Source organism: Mercenaria mercenaria, chromosome 1 (genome assembly GCF_021730395.1).
Source record: "Mercenaria mercenaria strain notata chromosome 1, MADL_Memer_1, whole genome shotgun sequence".
NCBI classification, from domain to species: Eukaryota; Metazoa; Mollusca; class Bivalvia; order Venerida; family Veneridae; genus Mercenaria; species Mercenaria mercenaria.
In genome coordinates this window covers 14,796,018-14,818,422 of record NC_069361.1, presented here as the reverse complement: position 1 = coordinate 14,818,422, position 22,405 = coordinate 14,796,018, and the positions used below count along the sequence as shown (strand labels likewise).

Sequence of the window (22,405 nt, the reverse complement as noted above, 5' to 3'; positions counted from 1 at the left end):
CAAAAACTAGGTCATTAGGTCTAAAAATAGAAAAACCTTGTGACCTCTCTAGAGGCCATACTTTTGAATGGATCTTCATGAAAATTGGTCAGAATGTTCAACTTGATGATATCTAGATCAAGTTTGAAACTGGGTCACGTGCCATCAATAACTAGGTCAGTAGGTCAAATAATGAAAAAACATTGTGACCTCTCTGGAGGCCATATTTTTCATGGGATCTGTATGAAGGTTGGTCTGAATGTTCATCTTTATGATATCTAGGTCAGGTTCAAAACTGGGTCACATGAGCTCAAAAACTAGGTCACTATGTCAAATAATAGAAAAAAAACGACGTCATACTCAGTTCAAAACTGGGTCATGTTGGGACAGGTGAGCGATTCTGGACCATCATGGTCCTCTTGTTTTGCCCTGTCCGTCCGTCCGCCCGTCCGTCCGTACATCACACTTTATTTCCGAGCAATAACTGGAGAACCATTTGACCTAGAACCTTTAAACTTCATAGGGTTGTAGGGCTGCTGGAGTAGACGACCCTTAATGTTTTTGGGGTCACTCCCTCAAAGGTCAAGGTCACAGGGGCCTGAACATTGAAAATTATTTCCGATCAATAACTAGAGAACCACTTGACCCAGAATGTTGAAACTTCATAGGATGATTGGTCATGAAGAGTAGATGACCCCTATTGATTTTGGGATCACTCCGTCAAAGGTCAAGGTCACAGGGGCCTGAACATTGAAAACCATTTCCGATCAATAGCTAGAGAACCACTTGACCCAGAATGTTGAAACGTTATAGGATGATTGGTCATGAATAGTAGATGACCCCTAACGATTTTGGGGTCACTCTGTCAAAGGTCAAGGTCACAGGGGCCTGAACATTGAAAACCATTTCCGATCAATAACTAGAGAACCACTTGACCCAGAGTGTTGAAACTTCATAGGATGATTGTTCATGCAAAGTAGATGACCCCTATCGATTTTGGGGTCACTCCGTTAAAGGTCAAGGTCACAGGGACCTGAACATTGAAAACCATTTCCGGTCAGTAACTTAAGAACAACTTGACCCAGAAGTTGGCAGTTACTTGCAGAGAACAGGTTTGTACTGGTACAGAATCCAGGAACAGTGGTTAGGTTAACTGCCCGCTGTTACATGACTGAAATACTGTTGAAAAATGACGTTAAACCAAAAAAGAAACAAATCAAGCAAGCAACTAAACTCGGGTGAGCGATATGGGCCATCATGGCCCTCTTGTTTTTTATTAGCTCACCCCAAGCAGAAAGTGCTCGACATGAGCTATTGTGATTGCTCACTGTCCGGCATATCTCTGTCCATCCATCACACTTTCCTTCAAACAACATCTCCTCTGAAATCATTTTATATAAAAGTTGATGAAACTTGGCCTGGATGTCCCTTGGTCAGTTTCACTTGGTCACACATAGGGGCCACCAGAGTTAAAAATAGAAACCTCTTCAAATAACATCTCCTAAACCACTGGTGTGCTTTTGAAATAATTTCTCACAAATGGTCCACTACCAAGATTGCCAAATTATTCACATTTTGTGAAAAAGTATGGCCACCAGGGTGCGAGGTCACATTTCCCTATATGTATATAGTGGAAACTTAAAAAATCTAGTTCCCGATTTTAAATGGTCCTTGTTCAAATTAAACTGCTTGCCTGCTTTTCAAAATAAATTCACACAAATGGTGTTTGTGTGACCTTCTACAAAGATTTTTCAAATTATTCTGATTCCTCTAAAACCATGGCCGCCAGAGGGCATGGTCCTTTTTCCCCTATATGTACAAAGTGGAATCTTAAAAAGATTTCTTGTATGGAACTACTGGCTCGATTTTGAAATAGTTTCACACAAATGGTCCTTGTGTGACCTTCTACCAAGATTGTTCCAGTTATTTTGATTTTTAGCTCAACTATTCGAAGAATAGTCTAGCTATTCTACTCACCCTGGCGTCAGTGTCAGCGTCACACCTTGGTTAAGTTTTTGCATGCAAGTACATACAGCTATCATTTAAAGGCATATAGCTTTGAAACTTATTTATTCTTTTTCTAGGTCAATTACCAACCTCACTGGGTCAAGTTCCATAACTCTAACATGTATTTTGAGCAAATTATGCCCCCTTTTGGACTTAGAAAATTCTGGTTAAAGTTTTACATGCAAGTCACTATCTCCAAAACTAATGAAGATATTGAATTGAAACTTCACATGTGTCTTTGGGGTTATAAAACTAGTTGATAGCACCAAGTCCCATAACTCTGACCTTCATTTTGGTCAAATTATGCCTCCTTTTGGACTTAGAAAGTTCTGGTTAAAGTTTTGCATGCAAGTACATACAGCTATTACTAAAAGGCATATAAATTTAAAACTAATTTTTTCTTTTTCTAGATCAATTACCTACCTCACTTGGTCAAGTCCCATAACTCTGACATGTATTTTGGGCAAATTATGCCCCCTTTTGGACTTAGAAAATCCTGGTTAAAGTTTTACATGCAAGTTACTATCTCCAAAACTAATGTAGATATTGAATTGAAACGTCACATGTGTATTCTGGGTTATAAAACTAGTTGAAAGAATCAAGTCCCATAACTCTGACATGTATTTTGGGCAAATTATGCCCCCTTTTGGACTTAGAAAATCCTGGTTAAAGTTTTGCGTGCAAGTACATACAGCTATTACCAAAAGGCATATAGCTTTGAAACTTACTTATTCTTTTTCTAGGTCAATTACCAACCTCACTGGGTCAAGTTCCATAACTCTAACATGTATTTTGAGCAAATTATGCCCCCTTTTGGACTTAGAAAATTCTGGTTAAAGTTTTACATGCAAGTTATTATCTCCAAAACAAATGCAGATATGGAATTGAAACTTAAGATGTTTCCTCGGGGCTATAAGACTAGTTGATAGCATCAAGTCACATAACTCTGATATGCATTTTGGTCAAATTATGTCCCCTTTCGAACTTAAAACTCTTTTGATATTTAACATTTTGGGTAATAATTTCCTGCTTCTTTGACAATATTTGGAATAGTCAAGCTTGGCTGTCTTACGGACAGCTCTTGTTTAAAAACATGTCCACTAGGGTGCCTTGTCACTTTTTCCCTATAAGTGAATATTGGAAACTTTAAAAATGTTCTTATGAGACACAGCAGGCACAATTTTAAAACAATTTTACACAAATGTTTCTTGGGTGCCCTTTTATTAAGATTGTAGAAATTATTCTGTTTTGTCAAAAAACAGCAGCCGGGGTGTGTGGTCACTTTTCCCTACATGTATGTAGTGGAAAAATCTTTTTGTTTGGTATGATGAGGAAAATCTTGTTATCTCGCCTGAGCACAAAGTGCTCAAGGGTGAGCTATTGTGGTCAGTGATCGTCCGTCAACATTTTCTATAAACAAAATCTCCTGAACCGCCAGGCCAATTTTGATGAAACCTCACTGGGATGTTCCTTGGATGGTCTTTAAAAATTGTTCAATGAATTGAATTCTGTTCAGAACTCTGATTGCCATGGCAACTGAAAGGAAAAAATTGATTTATATAGACGTATATAGGGAAAAACTTTTAAAAATCTTCTTGTCCAAAACCACAGGGTCTAGGGCTTTGATATTGGTATGTCTCATTATCTAGTGGTCCTTTACCAAGATTGTTTAAATTAGGGTCAAATACGGCTGCAGCCTAGTGGTCACATGGTTTATATAGACTTAAATAGGGAAAATCTTCTTGTCCAAAACCACAGGTCCTAGGGCTTTGATATCTGGTAAGTGGCATCATCTACCAAGATTGTTCAAATTATCCCCCTAAGGTCAAATATGGCACTGCCATGAGAGTCACATGGTTATATCGACTGATATAGAGAAAACCTTTGAAAATCTTCTTGTCCAAAACCAAATGGACCCACCCAGGGGGTCAAATGGTTTATATAGACTTCTATAGGAAAAAGCTTTGAAAATCTTCTTGTCCAAAACCTTGGTGCGCAGTTTTTATATAAAAAAGAAAATTACGCTTTCACTCTGTGATCTACCCCGGGTACTAATACCGATTTATGGTTCGTTTGTAGGGCTTTGATATTGGTATGTAGCATTATCTAGTGGTCCTTTACCAAGATTGTTTAAATTAGGGTCAAATATGGCTCTAGCCTGGTGGTCACATGGTTTATATAGACTTAAATAGGGAAAAACTTCTTGTCAGGGTCCTAGGGCTTTGATATTTGGTATGTAGCATCATCTAGTGGGTCTCTACCAAGATTGTTCAAATTATATCACTAGGGACAAATATGGTCCCACAGATTTTGACACATGGTTTATATAGACTTATGTAGGGAAAAACTTTGAAAATCTTCATATCCAAAAACCACAGGGACTATGGCTTTGATATTTAGTTTGTAGCATCATCTAGTGGTCTTTTAGCAATATTATTCAAATTATCACCCAGGGGTTATAAATGGCCCTGTCCCAGGGGGCACATGGTTTAAATAGACTTGTACAGGAAATTTTTCAAACAACATCTCTGAAACCATTGGGTGGAAGTTGAAACTTTGTTTGGACCTTGGGTCCTTATGTAACACTCTGTCAAGATTGTTCAAATTGTCACAATTCATGAAAAAACATGGCCGCCAGGGGGCATGATCATTTTTTCCCTGCATATATATATTGGAAACTTGAAATATTCTTGTCAGAAACAGCTGGCCCAATTTTAAAATAACATTACAAAAATGTTGCTTGGATGACCCTTTGCAAAGATCATAGAAATAATTCTGTTTCATCAAAAAGCATTGCCACCAGGGGGTGTAGTCACTTAACCCCTTATTTATGTAGTGGAAACTTTAAAAATCTTCATGTTTGATAATGTCATATCACATCATTTCCCAGATATCTTGCCCCACCTCATCTCCCCCGCCCCACCCCGCAAGAAAAAAACACATACACATTACCTGGCTGTATTTATTTAGTAGAAACATTTAACTTGTCAAGCAAGCAACTAAACTCAGGTGAGCGTTATAGGGCCATTATGGCCATCTTGTTTGATATTGTCATATCACATCATTCCCCCAACTCCCCCCACCTCCCCCATCCCCACACACACTACACACACACACGCGCTTCTAGTGCAGGGAGTTGTGGGTTTGATCCCAGGCCGCGTCATACCAAAGACGTAAAAATGGTACTAGAAGCTTCCTCACTTGGCGCTCAGCATTAAGAGGATAGTGCTAGTACTGGTCAGTCCGGTGTCAGTATAATGTGACTGGGTGGGGTATCATGTCACATGTCTATGGCATGATATTCCAGTGAGGCAGCACTATAAAGTTAGGCATTGTGCTCACTGCTACAAGTAGACACCTTTGTTTATATGACTGAAAAATTGTTGAAAAAGACGTTAAACCCTAACCTCAACACACACCCCCACTCCCCACCACACACACACACACATTACATGCTAATATTCATTTAGTAGAAACTTTTACAATATTCTTGTCAGAAAACACTGGCACTACTTCAGTGTAATTTCACTGACATTTTCATTGCATTACCAAAACTGTTAAAGCAAAACTCGGGTGCCATCATGGCCCTCTTGATCTAAAGTATAATTCTTATTATAATAAAATGATTGTATTTTATTTTCCTGTTTAGCATCAAAGGAGACAGAAGCAGAAAGAAAAAAGCGGGAACGGGAAGAGAAGAGGTTACAACGTCAGCAGGAGATGGCGCAGAAACGCGAGGCCAGGAAGGGTGGTGCAATGAAACTTGGAGCCAAAAAATTAGCAGCAGATTGATATTGTTTGTGCTTGATGATTGTATGTTATTTATGTAGAAATGTCTTGGAGTTAATGGTGTCTGTATTTGTTACTGAAGAGAGACGATGTTTCAGATAGGATATTACACTTACGTTTGTGCAGAAATAAAGTGTTTGTCTTCCAGTATTATGTGACATATGAAGTAAGATGTAGGAATAGATATACAAACAAGCTAAGAATGCATTGTCTACAATCGTTGTTTAATGACTCGTATGAAGATATATCTCCACTGATCTTTTTTGACATCTTATTTAATCATTTGAGACATTATGTGAAAAGCTGCTTGCAACAACTGCTTGCACTTTTAAGAATATGTTGTGTTTTAAAGTGTTGTGTGTATGATGCTTTATGTTTATTTATGTTTTACCAGTCAGTCAGTGTCTTTATGTTCACAGTGTTATAGACCATCCAGTCTAAGATTATAAACTGTTCCGAGACCATTTTCTAGGTTTTGCGGATTTTACCACTAATCAGTTATATTATTGAAGAAAAAAACTACCACACTTTCATAGAGAATTTAGAGAAGTCTCCCAAGTTTGGCTTTTTATTTGGTATCCTGTAATATTTGCAGGCTAAACTTTTAAAATTCAAAGTGAACAAATGAAAGATATAAATATGAGGAGTATTCTTTTATGATATGAGCTGTGCCATGGGAAAACCAACATAGTGGCTTTGCGACCAGCATGGATCCAGACCAGCCTGCGCATCCGCGCAGTCTGGTCAGGATCCATGCTGTTCGCTAACGGTTTCTCTAATTGCAGTAGGCTTTAAAAGCGAACAGCATGGATCCTGACCAGACTGTGCGGATGCGCAGGCTGGTCTGGATCCATGCTGGTCGCAAACCCACTATGTTGGTTTTCTCATGACACGGCTCATATATTGTCTGTAGACAGGAGAATATTGCTTAGAAAGATTTTGTACATTGTTGGATAGCCACAATTGACTACCTGCATCTGTCAAACGTGGGTTAATTGGCTAGCTTCCTGCTGGTCTGCAAAATAGAAGTACAGTGGAAGAAGAGTGGAGGAAAGAACTGGTCGTGGATGTATGACATTGTGTTCCATATTAACATATTTAATGAATTTGGAGTTATGTGTATGACGTACAAACATGTGTATTATCATAAGACTACATGTATACGTGAATTATCGAGATAATGTGAAAAAGAAATGAAATAAAATGGGAAATTATTAACAAATTTTTATTGTTTGCTTGTAATTATTGTCATATATTTAAGAAGTTCCTGTAAAGTCTGCATTGCGCTCCATTACAAAATTGTTTTGGTTGTATATTTATAGGTCACTTTCGGCTGTATTGTAAAGGAGAAAGTGAGTGTCCTTCTATGGTTCAAGAGGTTCTGGGTTCAATCCATGGTAGAGACTGGTTTTTCTCCTCTGGTTTACTTTTAAAGTTAGAGAAGCTGTTTTTGCATTTATGTAGTTCTGATCAAAATGGCAACATTAAAAATGAACGATCTTGCATATAAGATATCCAGGTATAATTTCTTTAACAGGAATTTAAAAATTAATTACCTTATCAATAAGTCTTTATTATTGAAGGATTTTGTCTTGTTTCTTTTTAAAGATGTGTTGGATAAAAAATCATGGATATCGTTGAATGATTTCATTGTATTCATGATATTATCAAATAAAATAGATATTATCAAATAATTGAATTATACATGTCTGCAAATAATTTTAGATACCTTTTGAGTATATTTCATGATACCAAAGAATGATTAATGGTATCACAAAATGACTGATATGGATAAAGTAATGATATCATAAATTGAGAGAGAAAGATATTTTAAAATAATGAATAAATAGTAAAAGGGCACTTGATAATTATTGCAAGAAAAATGTCAGACATGTAAGTGAAAATTGACAAAAATAGAATAATGCAAAACTGAATATTAGGGCCGAAAAAGAGAGTGTGTAAATGTACATATTTTGAGGTATTTTCACACATTTAAAGTAGAAAGATGGAAACATTTTGTCCTTACTGCCAGCTGATCATTCAACAAAATATACCAGCAATAGAAGTAATGTGTATGATGACAGAATAGAAAAACATCCAATGGCTTTCCTCTATATGTATTCTTGTCTACCTACCGGTTTCATACATAATCATCAGGGCAGACATATAAAAAAAATCGATATATACATACGGTTCCCAAAGGCAGGGAAAACTGGGGACTGGTGTTCTTTGGGGCTTGTGCCCCTCGGTCAACTGAGAAATGCCCTATATTCGTCAATCTTGAGATTCCAAAATGCACCAGAGGTCACTAGTATGTTTCTACAATTTTCAGCGGGACACCCTAACTAGTCCAGTGGATGTACTTACCCCAGAGGTTGATTATAGCAATGGGAAGCTGTACAAAAACCGTGTCTGCAGTGGAGTCGTTATATTGCTCGTTCTTCAGATTAATGGTATTTGGATACTCGGAATTTCGACCAAAACATGCACCAGAGATCATTATTTCATACTTGTAATCCTGAAATTTATGCTTTAAGGAGGGGTTACCCCCAAAGTTTTACCCCCGGGTACTAACTCCCGTACTTACCTAAAAGTTCTTTAAAAACATTTAAAGTTCTACCAAAATAATGTCTGCAGTGAGGGCGTTATTATATGCATCGGTCTCTTCCTGCGTACAGGTAAATGATATTGGGTACTCTAAATTTAAACAAACAAAAAAATACGAAATCAGGGCCACCATTTCAGACCTGTTTTTCTGAAATTTCCACTTAAAGGGATACCCCACTCCTGTACATACCCTGGGCACGGTGCTTCGCGCCTCGCCGTGGGTACCCTCACTCGTACCTACCCGCAACGTTTTGAAAAACATTTAAAGTTCTCCCAAGCAAATCTAGATGGATACCCTATCACCCCCATTACAGGAAAGGGTACCATATCCGTACCTACCCCAAAAACTGGACAGGATTGAGGGGTTCTACCACAATATCTGCAGTGAGGACATTATATGCCTCGGTTTCTTCCTACGTCCAGATTAATGATATTTGGGTTTTCGGAATTTAAACTGAAATGAACCAGAGGTAATCATTTCATATATCTAAAATTCACCCCTTCCGTAGGTACTCCCTCTCTGCGCTACGCGCCTCGCCGCTGAGGTCTTCACCCTTTACTTGTGCCGCCCCACACTACCATTGCCCTCTTTCGCCACATTTCGGTAAAAAAAAATGGACCCGGGCCTGCTATGTTATATATTTTTTTATGGAAAAATACTGCTAGCATTTTATAGACCGTTGTTTGAAAGACCTCCCATTAAAATAATGAAAACATAATTCATATAAATTGGTGCTAATATATTATATATACCTTTTCCCCCACAATTACAGGTCGAGCATCAACGCCCTTTCTACTCAGTCCCGTTTGTAATATATATGTATTGTAAAATGTACTTATATCGTAAAAATATACTTGCAAAGAGTGTTTGTAGTAACCTAAATCCCTGAGGAACCCGTGGAAGCAATCCGTATCAAGTTTTTTGGAATGAAGTTTTTTTTGTTAAGATGAAGTTATTTGATGTAAACATATTAAATAGGCCTATATAATATGAATAGTTGAAAAAAAATCTGTACATAGAGGTGAATCTTTTTCTAAAATATACTGTTTACATATTTCTTTAATATATGGTGCTCAACAGATTAATTCTATTGTTATTGATTAATATAGGAGAGACAACTCGTTTATCTCGAATAGATGTTTTATGATCTTTTTACCTTCCCTTTAAGCGTCTCTAATGTATTTATACTGCTGATGCATCGTCGTCTATTTTCGACGCTATGTAATTTAATATTAATACATTTTGGTGTCTTTATTTTTTTGTATACTTTTGTTAAAAATAATTCTTTGCGCAAGCTGTAGTAAGACGCAAAACATAAATTTCCTGTCGAAAACGGGTATTATGCATGCCTAAAAATAGAACTTAAGGCGTTGCGATAACGTTAGAGCGAGAAAACGCGGGAACACGTTCATGCCGTTTATGCTGACGCACTCATTTTATAGCCGTGTGTGTTACGGTTGTTTCAGCGTAAAATATATTTAATATTCATATGAGAGCAAGAGCAAAATGTGGACAAATGACAATACAGAGGAGACCAAACTGCACCTCGCTGCGCTGGAATCTTACAGCACGGGAAAAATAACGCCGTTGTTGAAAGAAGAGCTCAAATATTACATACAGACACGACGTTTGTCAGAAGGCAAGAATGAACTCGTTGTAGATTTTGATACAGTACCCAAGAAATCACAGGTATGCTTGACAATTGTCTGTATTTATTGATTGAATGATTTATTTACATATTTATTTTGGTGTTGTGCTGTGTTTTTCCTTTAGGGTGTAAAGCACATTCCTAACAAAAATAAACTTGTTTAAAACAAGAAACCCCCTTAAGAATTAAAGAGGTCAATAAATAACAGATATTAGTCACCCGTGTAAGATGCAATCTAATTATAAAAGACTCGGTAATTTTCAGAAATTTCCCTAGGAAAAATGATAGTAATGACTAAGTCATATAAAAAGAGACAACACATTAAAAAGTAGTATATTGTTTCCAGAAACTACGACCGGATGAAGTTGCTAGACTTGAGAGGCGACGAGAACAGAATCGCAGAGCATCCGAGAAGTTTAGGAGCAAGAAGAAGACAGAAGTACAAAATCTGCAAAAGGTTCAAAACACCATTTTGTGTCTTATTCAAAGCTTTTAATGGAACAACAGAAGGGTAACGAAGACTATATATTCCCCTGATTCATTTTTACTGTTACTAGTAATTTAAGATTTGTTTTATATTACTATATGGGTTACACAGTCATTTCCTGGTTCCATCTGGCAATTAAATAAACAGCTATACAAATGTGTTCCAGTTGTTTACAAGAAAGGGTAACATTACTAATACATTAATTTTATATGTCCATGCCTTCACAAAGCGGTCGTTATAACTGTCTTGTATTTGGACGTCCATTTGAAATAGTCCTGCTTAGGTCGGTGATAGAGTGTGGGAAGATGGTGCACATTTTTATGCCCATGAACAGACTAACAGGCTTTGTCATTAGTTTGCATGTTTCGTATTTTCATTCTGAAAAGACATTAATTAAACTTTTAGCACACATTTTGAACTGTTTTGTAGAAAATATATACTCTTCACTAAAATGTAAAATTGTCATTTGATTTGAGGAATACTGTTTTACTTATTTCATTTTTTTCATAGATATATCAGCAGTTGGAGCAGAGAAATAAAGAGTTACTGAGAGAATTAGGTAATCTTCAAGCTGAGCGAGATGCTCTCTATGAACGTGTTATGAAAGTTCTACAGAAGAATAGTACCAAAACTGACTGAAACTCAGGGGACAATATAATGTAAAAAGAAGCCAACAATCGGAGGGACATTAAAGTGATGAGAAAGCAAACCACGGGGAGCCTTCGAGCATATCATTTTATTTTACGTTTGTTCAACAAAATCATTAAGACATGCGTTGTCTGAGGAGCAGTGAATTCATGATGAGGATGAGTAGTGTTACTAAAAAGGAATTATTTCAGACCTATTTTTCATAAATGACGGAAAAGAAATGTTGTTATGTTTACATTATGAAGTCTAGTTGACTTCTGTCTGCAGATAAGAAATTCTTTACTTTAGTACTTTTTTATTTCTTATTTTTACTGCAGATACAGAAATTTTTACTTTGGTACTCTTTTATTTCTCATTTAAACCACAGGTACGGAAAGTTTTTAATATGATACTTTTGTATTTTTTTATTTTTTAAAAGTTGAAATGATATAATTTCGTTTTTGATTGTTAACTTAGATGTATGCTCAAAGAGTTATTGTTTAAACTGATTATTTGATTGTATAAAACAATGAAAAAGAAGTCGTACTATACATACTAATGACCAAGATGTTTCTTTAGCACAAATATTTATATTTCTTTCTTTGCAAGAGTACACTTGAATCCCTGCATATAAATTAATTTTAATTACAAAACAGACCTTTTAAGGGTACTAAGAAAACAGAAAACATACTGTTTCATAATTTCATGACATTGTTGCTTTTTTTTCTGAAAAAAAATAACGACAGCTAATCAGTTGGGGAAAAAAGAAAAGAAACTTTTTACCCCATAAAGTAAGACAGGAGAGAAACTTCACAATGTTCTTAAAGATATACAGTGCCAATCTTTCAATAACATATTTTATTTCAAGATATTTACATAAAATGTAGAAATTCCTCGTCTAACATATATAAAACTTTACCAAATATTTAATAGTTTACGTTAAGACTTTGTTTAGCTACACATGCATTAGGTTTTTTTCAATCTTAAACTTAAGACTCATAAACTTGTTAACTTTATGTTGACATAGACTAAATGTAGCAGGTGTTCATATTTTCAAATATGAAATTTGAGTCTAGTATAGCTTTAAGCCAACAGTTACAGAAGGATACACTTTAGAATAATTTTTAGCTAACGTTTGGACTTTTTAAGAAAAAGCATTGTTCTAGTCGCATGACAGTCCACATATGGTATAGTTATCATCCTATACAATTAACATAACAATAAAATAACACAGATATCCGGTATACTCAGTTTCCTGACGAAAACTTTGATTTATGGAAGAACGTAAAAAATCTTCTCTGACTGTAACTAGATACTCTTTGGCAAGAGGCGACTAATAGGGTCTTAACACTTGATTTTGCTGTAACTCTGTGATTACAGCAGGTATGCAAATTTTGATTCCATACCTCATGTTTTTATTTCGATGTAAATAAGATGTGAAACCAAAATTTGTAGTCCTGTTTGGCGCCATATAACCTATACTGTGTTGGTGCGCCGTAAAACCCAAATAAATAAATAAATAACTCTTTGGCAAGAGGAATTTTACTCAGCGTTTGAACCATTATTCTGTACCTGCTAATGAAATTGTTCTGCAGCTGCTTTCTTCGTACCAGTACGTCTTTAATAGATATTTCCATATAACGACCAACATTTCTGGTATTACACTAAAATGTCATATCGTGTGCAATAGCCAGTTCAAAAATAAACGGTTCTTGTAGGGATTTGACTGTTGTTTATTTTATTTTTCATTTTTCAATTTTGCAAACAGTGCAGGTGTTCATCTACTATCAAGATGGTCTCTTTCCATTTTCAGTATATGTCCATTTTCTGTATATCTGCCTGTACATTCACTCGGTATTGATACATCCTATTAGCTCGTCTGAATTTTGAAAAAAAAAATCCACAAGATATTGTCATCACTTGATCGTTGGCGTTGGTTAAAATTTTCGTTTAGGTCCATCTTTTCTCAAAAACCATAAGAGCTACAGCTTTGAAACTATGCACACTTGTTTGTCATCATTAGGTGGCATTCTGATATGCATTTTGTCTTTTGTACTTAAAAATTTTGAGTTTCATAGTTGAAACTTTTGTTTAGGTCCGCCTTTTCTCAAAACTTATAAGAGCTACAGTTTTGAAACTTTGCACACTTATTTACTATGTAGGCCAAGAACCATAACTCTAACCAGAATTACGGTCCCTTTTGTACTTTGAAATTCTGAGCTATAACTCTTTTCTTACATACTGACCAGCACTTGCATACGAGCGATGGCACCCGTAGGCTCTTGTTGTCCTTTAGGATCGTTGAGTCCATTAAATATCTGTTTAAAAGAATTCCACTGAAGCCGGTGTAATGAAGTATTTCGACCCCCATAGAATAACGACCCCCCGATCATTATTCTATAGAAAATGTGACTCCTTTCCTGTAAAATATTGACTCCCCTTATAAAAAACTGACTCCCTTTGAAAACTCTATAGAATAACGACCCCCCGGTCATTATTCATAGAAAAACTGACCCATCCAAGTAAAATACTGACTTCCTAAAGATGACTCCTTTCGAATCTCATAGAATAACGACCCCGGTTATTATTCTATAGAAAAAGTACCTCCTTTCATGTAAAATAATCACTGCCAAAATTACTACATTCGAACTCTCTCATACAATATCGATTCCCGGACATTATTCTATTTAAAAAAAGTTACTCTTTCCGTGTAATACACCGGCTCCTAAAAAGACTTTCGACGATAATATCTATTAAAAAGTGATCCCCACCAAACCTAACGGACAATTTTACTAGATCTACAACTCTAATACCCTCCATTGCCAATAGTTAACATTTTGATTGTACTACTACTACTAGTACCGCTACTTCTATTGCTATTACTACATGTACTTCTTCTTCTTCTACTACTACTACTACTACTACTACTTCTACTACTACTACAACTACTACTACTACTACAACTGCTACTACTGATACTACTATACCTGCTTCCATTAATACGTCTTTTACATCTACCTCTTCTTCTCCTGCTGCTGTTGTTGCTGTCACTTATTTCTCTGCTGCTGCTGCTGCTGCTGCTGCTGCTATTGCAACTGCCACTGCCACTGCCACTACTACTACTACTACTACTACTACTACTACTTTCTATTGTTGCTGCTACCGTACTTTACTGCCACTGCTAAGTATTGCAACTTCTATTAATACTAAGTTCTGTGCTAGCAGTTTCTTGTGCAGTTTTCTTCTGAAGAATTACTTCATACCAAAGTTGGCAGAGATTATTGACACTGGTGTGTTTTGTGAACGTATTGTGAATTGTTATTTTCCTGAAAAAAATGTATACACCAAGATACAGCGTCTAGAAATAGAATCCATTTTGCCGTTGCGGAATGCTCTGATTTCTGTGTCAAGTGATGGTATCTGGGGCTAATGGTCAAACGGAAGGACGGACGGACGGACAAGGGCAAATCTATATGCCCCCCTCCCCCGAGTGGGGGCATAAAATGCAGCAATTAGGCCTTAGATACATGAGTTATAACTAATTTTGACCAAATGACCGGGGGTCGTTTTTTTATGGGAGTCAATATTCTTCGTGAGGTTCAGTTTACTTCACATGGGGGAGTCATGGTACTATGATCTGGAGGTCATAATACTATGACCGGGGGGTCACTTTTTCTATAGAATAATGACCGGGGGGTCATTATTCTATGGGGGTCGAAATACTTCATTACACCGACGCTGGGGGCGTGAAAGGTGTTGCACAATAATTACTTGTACAAACTCGGTCTAACCGAGTATGCTATTCTATTGCTTGGTTGCGTTCTATGTTTTCAAAGAATCTTCTTGTAGATTTCATTTATATTAGAGGAGACTGGTAAAGCGTAAACCGGGTTATCGTTTAGAGTTAACTCCATTTCTTGGTAACTCGTCGTTTTCTTACTTTCATAAAAAAGATGGGTTTTTCAACTGTATTAAATCTACGATCGTAATGCCAGGAACATGGTATGGCATATACATGTGTATAGTCTGTATTCAGACCGTATTTTTTGTTCATAGGAGACGACTCTAGGGGCTATGTAGGTAGTGAAAAAAATGCAGTTAAGACATTTTCTAAAAGAAGATTATCCAGTCGGTAGCGAGACTACGTGTCACGCTAACCTAACATCAATAAAACATCAATGCTTTATTTAAAAAAAAAAACAGAACTGCATGTACATTGTTGTACATCGGGATAATTTGGTGGTTAATTCCTCTAGTTATTTTGTTTGGTAAAGGCAGCACAACGCAACGGTGTTTGGAGTATCATTCCACGGCACGCCCAACGACAATGCATTCGTCCGAGTGTATGTACAGTATAGTCCTTCGACTCCTGGGTGGATATGTGCTTTCTATTAGTCGGCTAACTGGTGTCTGTTCTATATGATAGGCAGCGACAAGCGTATGCCAATTTCGGCTCCCAGTATTTCGTTCTATCCCAGAATTTTCTCTTTTTAAGCTACAATGCAGTATATGGTGGTCATTTAAGCAACTGTTATATATGGTTTCCCACACAATGCAGTATGTATGCATATATATAATGATAGTTATTTGTGTGGGAAACCATATAGAACAGTATAAGCCAAAAAATGTTAAAATATTTAGAAGTAGTTGTTTTTTCTTCGAAATGAGCCTTAATCTTAGTAATTAATCTAAATATCTCAAAAAGAAGCATAGATAGCCATGATTGTTATGGTATATGATAGAGGCAACTAGTTTTCAGTTGAAAGAAATAGGATAAAAATGTAATGTTTAGTATAACCGGGATATTTTCTCAGGAAGAAAATTACATCAACTTGTCCTGAAATTTAATTTATACTTTTGAAATTAATTCAAAACTTGTTATGATATTTTCCTTTCTTTACCTTAAAAATGGGCATGGTGACATACCCTTATCGCTGAAATTGATAGAGTATATATTGAAGTAGCTATAGACTGTAAAATTTAAAAAGAAAACAATTCGATTATATAAAAAACATGGTTTTTGTTGTAGTTCCTCATAATGTTAATCCTGAACCAATCATTTTGATGTCTCCCAATTTTGATCCTTTGAACTTGTGTTTTGGCTTTAAATGTACAATAAAGTACCAATATATGATTTATCCCTCGCTCTTTCTATAGATAAAGATACATGAGCATTTTAGGGGTCAAAGCAACAGTTTGCCCTGAATGTTTTAAGGTGCACTGCAAGTGAATCTTCTATATCTAAAGGCATACAGGCACTAAATAGAAAAATGGCGCGAAAAAAAATGGTAGTCGCATAATGGCGGATACAAATAGTCCTCAGTTTGTTTTCTTTTTGCTCTGTAGAGCTATTTTCCTTATTTTCTTTGCAATGTTTTTGCTAAAATCACATGACAGATCTGTGCTTGACATGTAGGTAGCATTTTCATAATGAAATAACAACATATGACAAAATTTTTCATGGAAACTTAGATCATACACCACCAGTATAATTTGGGGTCTCATTTTTTAGCTGATTTTGCAGTTTGTGTGTTTGACTGAAATTATTTTTCTTGCATCAAACATGACCCCCACTTTTCTTTTGATTTTTAGTTAGCACTGACAATTAATATTCTTCAAGAAAATTTAAGTTACAGACATTTAAAATGGGTCCTGATGTGCGCTGCGGTCATTGGAAATAGGTCAATTTTATATAGAATAAAGAACAAAACAACTATTTAGTGTGTTATAACCTAAAGCGTAGGAGGGACCCCTTCGATGATGAGAAACAACTCTTGATCATTTTAATAGATTTTAGCTAATTTTACTCTCCCTTTAATCATAAAGTCCACTTTAATGTTTCTATTTTTATCGCTGACGCATAAGCGCTTTTGACGTTATTAACGTTCGTTAAATTAATTTGCAGATATTTAATATCGATTAATTTATGCGTAATGCACATTTCTTAGCTTTAACACGAAAAATAAAAATGGTTTAAATCTCTCGGATACAGGGATTCTGGGATCCTAAAAATAGAAACACCGTTGCGATAACGTCAGAGCGAGAAAACGCGGGAACACGTCTGTGTCGTTTATGCTGACGCATTTACTTTGTACCCGTTAGTGTTGGACGCTTAAACGTGAAATATATTTAAAAAAAATACAGGAAAATAAGATCAAAATGTTGACAAATGACAATACAGAGGAGACTAAACTGCACCTCGCTGCGTTGGAATCCTACAGCACGGGGAAAATAACGCCGTTGTTGAAAGAAGAGCTGAAATATTACATACAGTCACGACGTTTGTCAGAAGGCAAGAATGAACTTGTCGTAGATTTTAATACAGTACCCAAGAAATCACAGGTATGTAAACCATGTTTATTTATTTAGACTTTCTTTTATACACTCAATCTGATGCACTTTATGGCTGAATTTGTTAACGTCGGCAAGGTCTCTCCTAAAAAATCACCTATAACTAACTTGCATTAGTCAGCCGTTAATTTGGTCTGATCATTGGAAAATCTCAGAAATTTCCCCTGTAATATCATAGAATAAAGGCCTTTTTACATATGAACAGGATAAACATTCATTTTAATGTTGCTATTTTATTTTAGCAGTTACGACCAGAAGAGGTGGCTAGACTTGAGAGGCGACGAGAACAGAATCGTAGAGCATCCGAGAAATTCAGGGGCAAGAAGAAGACAGAATTACAAAATTTGCAAAAGGTTAATACCAGTTTTCTAATTGCTTGGAAAAAGTCATTTCTATTCTTTAGTTGTACACAATGTACTGCGGTGCTTTTGGTGTATAAAAGAATTTTTTTCTCACAATGAAATGGCTTTGTTTTTTACCTTCATTTGATTGTCCAATTTTTTATGTTTTGGCAATTTCTTTTCTTTTTAAATTCTTTTGTTTCAAGAATGATTTACACCAGATCAAACTGTTTGTCAAAGATGAAGTTCGAGAAACTGATATTTTTTATGTTTTAGGAATTTAATCACTCTAGCTGAAATTATTTAACATCTGTCAACACCTGTTAAATAAGTCAAAAGATGAATTTATCTTATCATTTAAAAAAAATAATTAGATTCTATGGAAGATTTTTTTTTTTTTTTTTGAAAAATGATACTTAAGAATGAGTATTTTTCACACATGATGTAATGACATAATTTCAGCACCTTTTTGTTACCACAAGATATTTCCAGTTTTACTCTTTCTCTTCGCTATTGAAAACCATTTTTCATTTAACAATTGAAATAAAAGTAAAGTTGAATATTAAAATATAACAAACGTATTTAAGGACATATTTTGCATATTCTAAAAACATTTTGCATAGATTCTGCTTTGGGACTTTTTTGCATTTAAAGAACGAGACCTATGACCTCTATTCCTTATCGGTTATTTTAAATAAATTTTAAAGGAAATTCATAAATTCCCTCAAAAATTGCTTTGAAATGAAATTACATTATTCATGGTTTCTGGATTATACATATATATGTACTGGATATAATGCAACACTTGATTATGTTACAACAGAAAAACAGTCGGTGTCTACGTTAAAACAACACGACATAGTCGTATGACGTTTTTTTCTGCTAGAAATAATGTTTTCAGTTATTTATATTATACAGGTGTGTCAACATTTGGAGAAGAGGAATAAGGAGTTGCTGAGAGAAGTCGGTAACCTTCAGGCGGAGAGGGATGCCATGTATGAACGTGTGATGAAAGTTCTACAAATGCATGATGTCAAAACATACTGAATTTCAGGATAGTGAAGGACTTCCACAAAATGTTGTATTGTTTGGGATATGTTTTTGAAGAACACGAAGCTAGGTGCTTATATTCATGTTGATACGATATTTTGAAAAGTGTAATTTTGTTTGGACGACAAAAATGTTATGTATTATAATTATCCTATTAGAATCATTTCCAAAAAGTAAAGTTACTGATTGTTGTTATCAACAAAGAAGAGACCAGAGTTTAATGATCATTTATTGCTAGATGCACTGTTGAACATATGCACATAATTATTGTTAATCATCCTTATGAGAAGTGTAGTTAATTCAACTGCTTGTAGTATGTAGTATATGGGTTGAAATTGTTGAACAAAAATCAGCATAGACAGTTACAGTTTAACAAGATAGAATGGATTTGTATAGGTGATAATAGACATGTCTAACTGGAAAATGAATCATGCATTTGGTTTGATTTTATGTATATGACATTTTTATCGCGTTTATTGCTCAGATGCATATTATATACTGTATTGCACACAAATATTGTAATATTTCTAAAAACTAAACGTTTTTCCCCCCAAACTTGGTTAAACAATTGCAGTAACATTTCCTATGAGATAAAAGAGTGGTCTGTTTTGAAAAAAATCAAGACCTTTCATAAAAATGTGTCTCCATAATTATCTTCCGTGATAATATTTCCATGTCAGTGATGTTACCCTCTTAAATATATCATAGTAAAATATCAAAGCTGCAACCAGTTTATGGGAATATATTTCCACAGGTTCTTAGTATGCTTTAGTTTTGCTTATAATGATATATGAGATATGCATCCCCTGTCTGTATCATACCCCCATCTTCACAAACATTTTCCCCTGTCTGTATCGTAGCCCCATCTTCGCAAAACATTTTTCGGTTTCTAAAGAATTTCATAGGCTCACTCCTAACATAATAATTCCACCTTAAGAAATATTCATATTTTATGTCATTCTAATATCAAACTTTTATGCGATGTTATGTAACTGTTTTTCATGAAATTAAAATTAAAAACAATAACCCCAATAATTGCTGTACATCACGTGTATCAGGTATATCATATAAGAATCCACAGTTATTTGTTTTCCTCCTTCGCACTTCAATGTTTGATTTAGAGAACACTGAATCAGAGCTGTACAGGTTCGCGACTGTTGGATGATTATATCTTTGATGCTGCCAGACCAGTACTAACCCTTAGCCTGCTGGCGGCAAGTGATTCTGCCTTTGCGGCCACTGCAGACCAATATCAGCCTGCACATCCACTGTTCGCTATTCAACAGTCAGTAAATTTTCAATGAACACCCATTCAAATAGTAAATGGTATGGCTCAAATTGAATGAAGGACTAGTCCATTTTAAAAAGTTAGCGTGCTAAAGGCTAATGTGCCCCATTCTCTATATTGAGGGATGTAATAGATTTACGTTAGACCTGCTTGCATCCGGTATGATGAGGCTCATAATGCCTTCATTTATAATGTGACTGCCACATTATTTTGCTATGAACATAAAATATATTAATTCATTGCTAAATCCTATTTCTGATAATTGTGTTCGCTAATATTTATGAAAGGTTAGAATAGGCATTAACACAGTAGAAAATATTATAAAATCTATTGTTTTTATTACCTCCCTTTATGGCTCTATATAAGTTAATGTGCAGTATTAAAAGTAATGCTTTTCTAACAATGTCATTATGCATAATGTTTATTTAGAAAACCTTTTCATCTGCTTTTAAAATAGAATTTAAAATAAAAAAGTGGAAAACCACAAGTCGCCCAACACGTCATAAACGAACGGTCTGATTGAGCCTGTTCATGGACGGTAGTGGAAATGCAAGCTACCGTCCACGCCCTCTAGCCCCGAGTTGAGCAGAACTCAATATCTACACATGTTATAAGTACTAGAATATAATTTAGAGACATCTGCAGATGTATTCATACGGCGGTGCACATGGAACCTTCAATGATGCACGGTGTGCAATTCCATGAAGCTTTGTGGAACTTTAAAGTCTTCGTCCATTCAAACAAGATTACTTAGCAAAACTGGTAGAACACGGTGGTATGTTTAGGACACACATTGATCTTTATATATTAAATTATCTCATGTGCACGACATCTTATCTTAAGCGCAGGACATCTTATCTGGAGCGCTTGACATTTTATCTTCTGTGCACGACATCTTATCTCATGCGAACGACATCTCATCTCAAGCGCACAACATCTTTTCTCGTACGCTTGACATCTTATCTCGAGCGCATGACATCTTATCTCGTGTGTACGACATCTTATCTTCTGTGCTTGACATCTTATCTTGAGTGCATGACATCTTATCTCGAGTGCTGAACATCTTATCTTGTGAACACGACATCTTGTCTCATACGCATGACATCTTGTTTTGAGCGCTCAACATCTTATCTTGTGCACACGACATCTCATCTCGAGCGCACAAGATAAGATGTCGTGTGCCCGAGATAAGATGTCATGCACATAAAATAAGATGTTGAGAGCTCAAAACAAGATGACGTGCTTACATGATAAGATGTCATGTACACGAGAAAAGATGTTGTGCGCATGAGATAAGATGTTGTGTGCTCGATATAAGATGTCGAGCGCACAAGATGTTGTGCGCACAAGATAAGCTGTCCTGCACACGAGATAAGACGTCTTGCGCATGAGAATATTTTATCTTAAAAAAATAAATGCATGTCCTAAACACACCACCGTAGTAGAACCTGAGGTCACCCTTGTTGTTAATGTGTATGAAGAAATATGTTTCGAATAAACTGCTCTCAGAGTTGACAGAGGTCAGTGAGAAAAAGCGCAGTGTCAATGAACCATAACTAGCTGACCCAGTTTTAGAATTATCTCCCTTCATTTGAAAAAAAATTGTCCTGAGCATAAAACTATATGATGGAATGACTTGATACTTCACACAAATATAGAGGTCATTGAAAGGAAGTGCAGTAATCAGGACCTATAACTCTAGCTGACCCAATTTTTTTAATTATCTCCCTTTTTTAAAAACGCTTGTGCAAAACTATGGAAGGGATTGACTTGATACTAAATATAGAGATAGAGGTCAGATAGAGGATGTGCAATGTCAAAGAACCATAACTCAAGCTGACTCCATGTTTGAATCATCTCCCCTTATGAGAAAAAAGCTTGTCCAGAGCATAACATGAAAACTATATGAGGGATTAACTTATTACTTTACATATTGATAGAAATCAGTAAGAGAGAATGTACTGTCAAAGAACAATAACTCTAGCTTTCACTTTTTTAAATTATCTCCCTTTATGTATGAAACCGTTCCATGTGTATTACTTGAAAATTATATAAATGATTGACTCAATACTTTATATATTTATAGAGGTCAGTGAGAGAAATTGCATAAGAACCATAACTCTAGCTGGCCTCAATTTTAATTACCTCCCTTTGTGTTAAACACTTTGCCCAGAGCATCTCTCCTTAACTATAGGAGATACTTTCTTCGAACTTTAAATTCTTATAGAAC

The 22,405-nt window shown here is 35.7% G+C and overlaps 3 protein-coding genes across 4 annotated transcripts in view; all 3 read left to right on the top strand.

The window, feature by feature from the left end:
• Positions 1-6,998, top strand: part of LOC123544916 (N-terminal kinase-like protein) — a 62,051-nt gene extending 55,053 nt beyond the window's left edge. Inside the window, exon 20 of the mRNA XM_045331072.2 lies at positions 5,636-6,998. Coding sequence (XP_045187007.2) covers positions 5,636-5,778 — 143 coding nt within the window. The 3' untranslated portion in view covers positions 5,779-6,998. The remainder of the gene's footprint in view (positions 1-5,635) is intronic.
• A 2,640-nt stretch (positions 6,999-9,638) lies between these two features.
• Positions 9,639-12,866, top strand: LOC123544919 (uncharacterized). Its single transcript, XM_045331074.2, has 3 exons — positions 9,639-10,072; positions 10,378-10,488; positions 11,029-12,866. The coding sequence occupies exons 1-3, from the start codon at positions 9,890-9,892 to the stop codon at positions 11,155-11,157; spliced, it is 423 nt and encodes a 140-aa protein (XP_045187009.1). The 5' UTR covers positions 9,639-9,889; the 3' UTR covers positions 11,158-12,866.
• Positions 12,867-14,426: 1,560 nt separating this feature from the next.
• Positions 14,427-20,458, top strand: LOC123545780 (uncharacterized). Of its 2 annotated transcripts, none has more exons than XM_045332089.2 (3): positions 14,427-17,487; positions 17,742-17,849; positions 18,756-20,458. In XM_045332089.2, the coding sequence occupies exons 1-3, from the start codon at positions 17,305-17,307 to the stop codon at positions 18,882-18,884; spliced, it is 420 nt and encodes a 139-aa protein (XP_045188024.1). In that variant the 5' UTR covers positions 14,427-17,304; the 3' UTR covers positions 18,885-20,458. The 2 variants fall into 2 exon arrangements, with proteins under 2 accessions (XP_045188024.1, XP_045188023.1); XM_045332088.2 differs by having other exon boundaries at positions 14,431-17,487; positions 17,739-17,849; positions 18,756-20,457.
• The last annotated feature ends 1,947 nt before the right edge of the window (positions 20,459-22,405 follow it).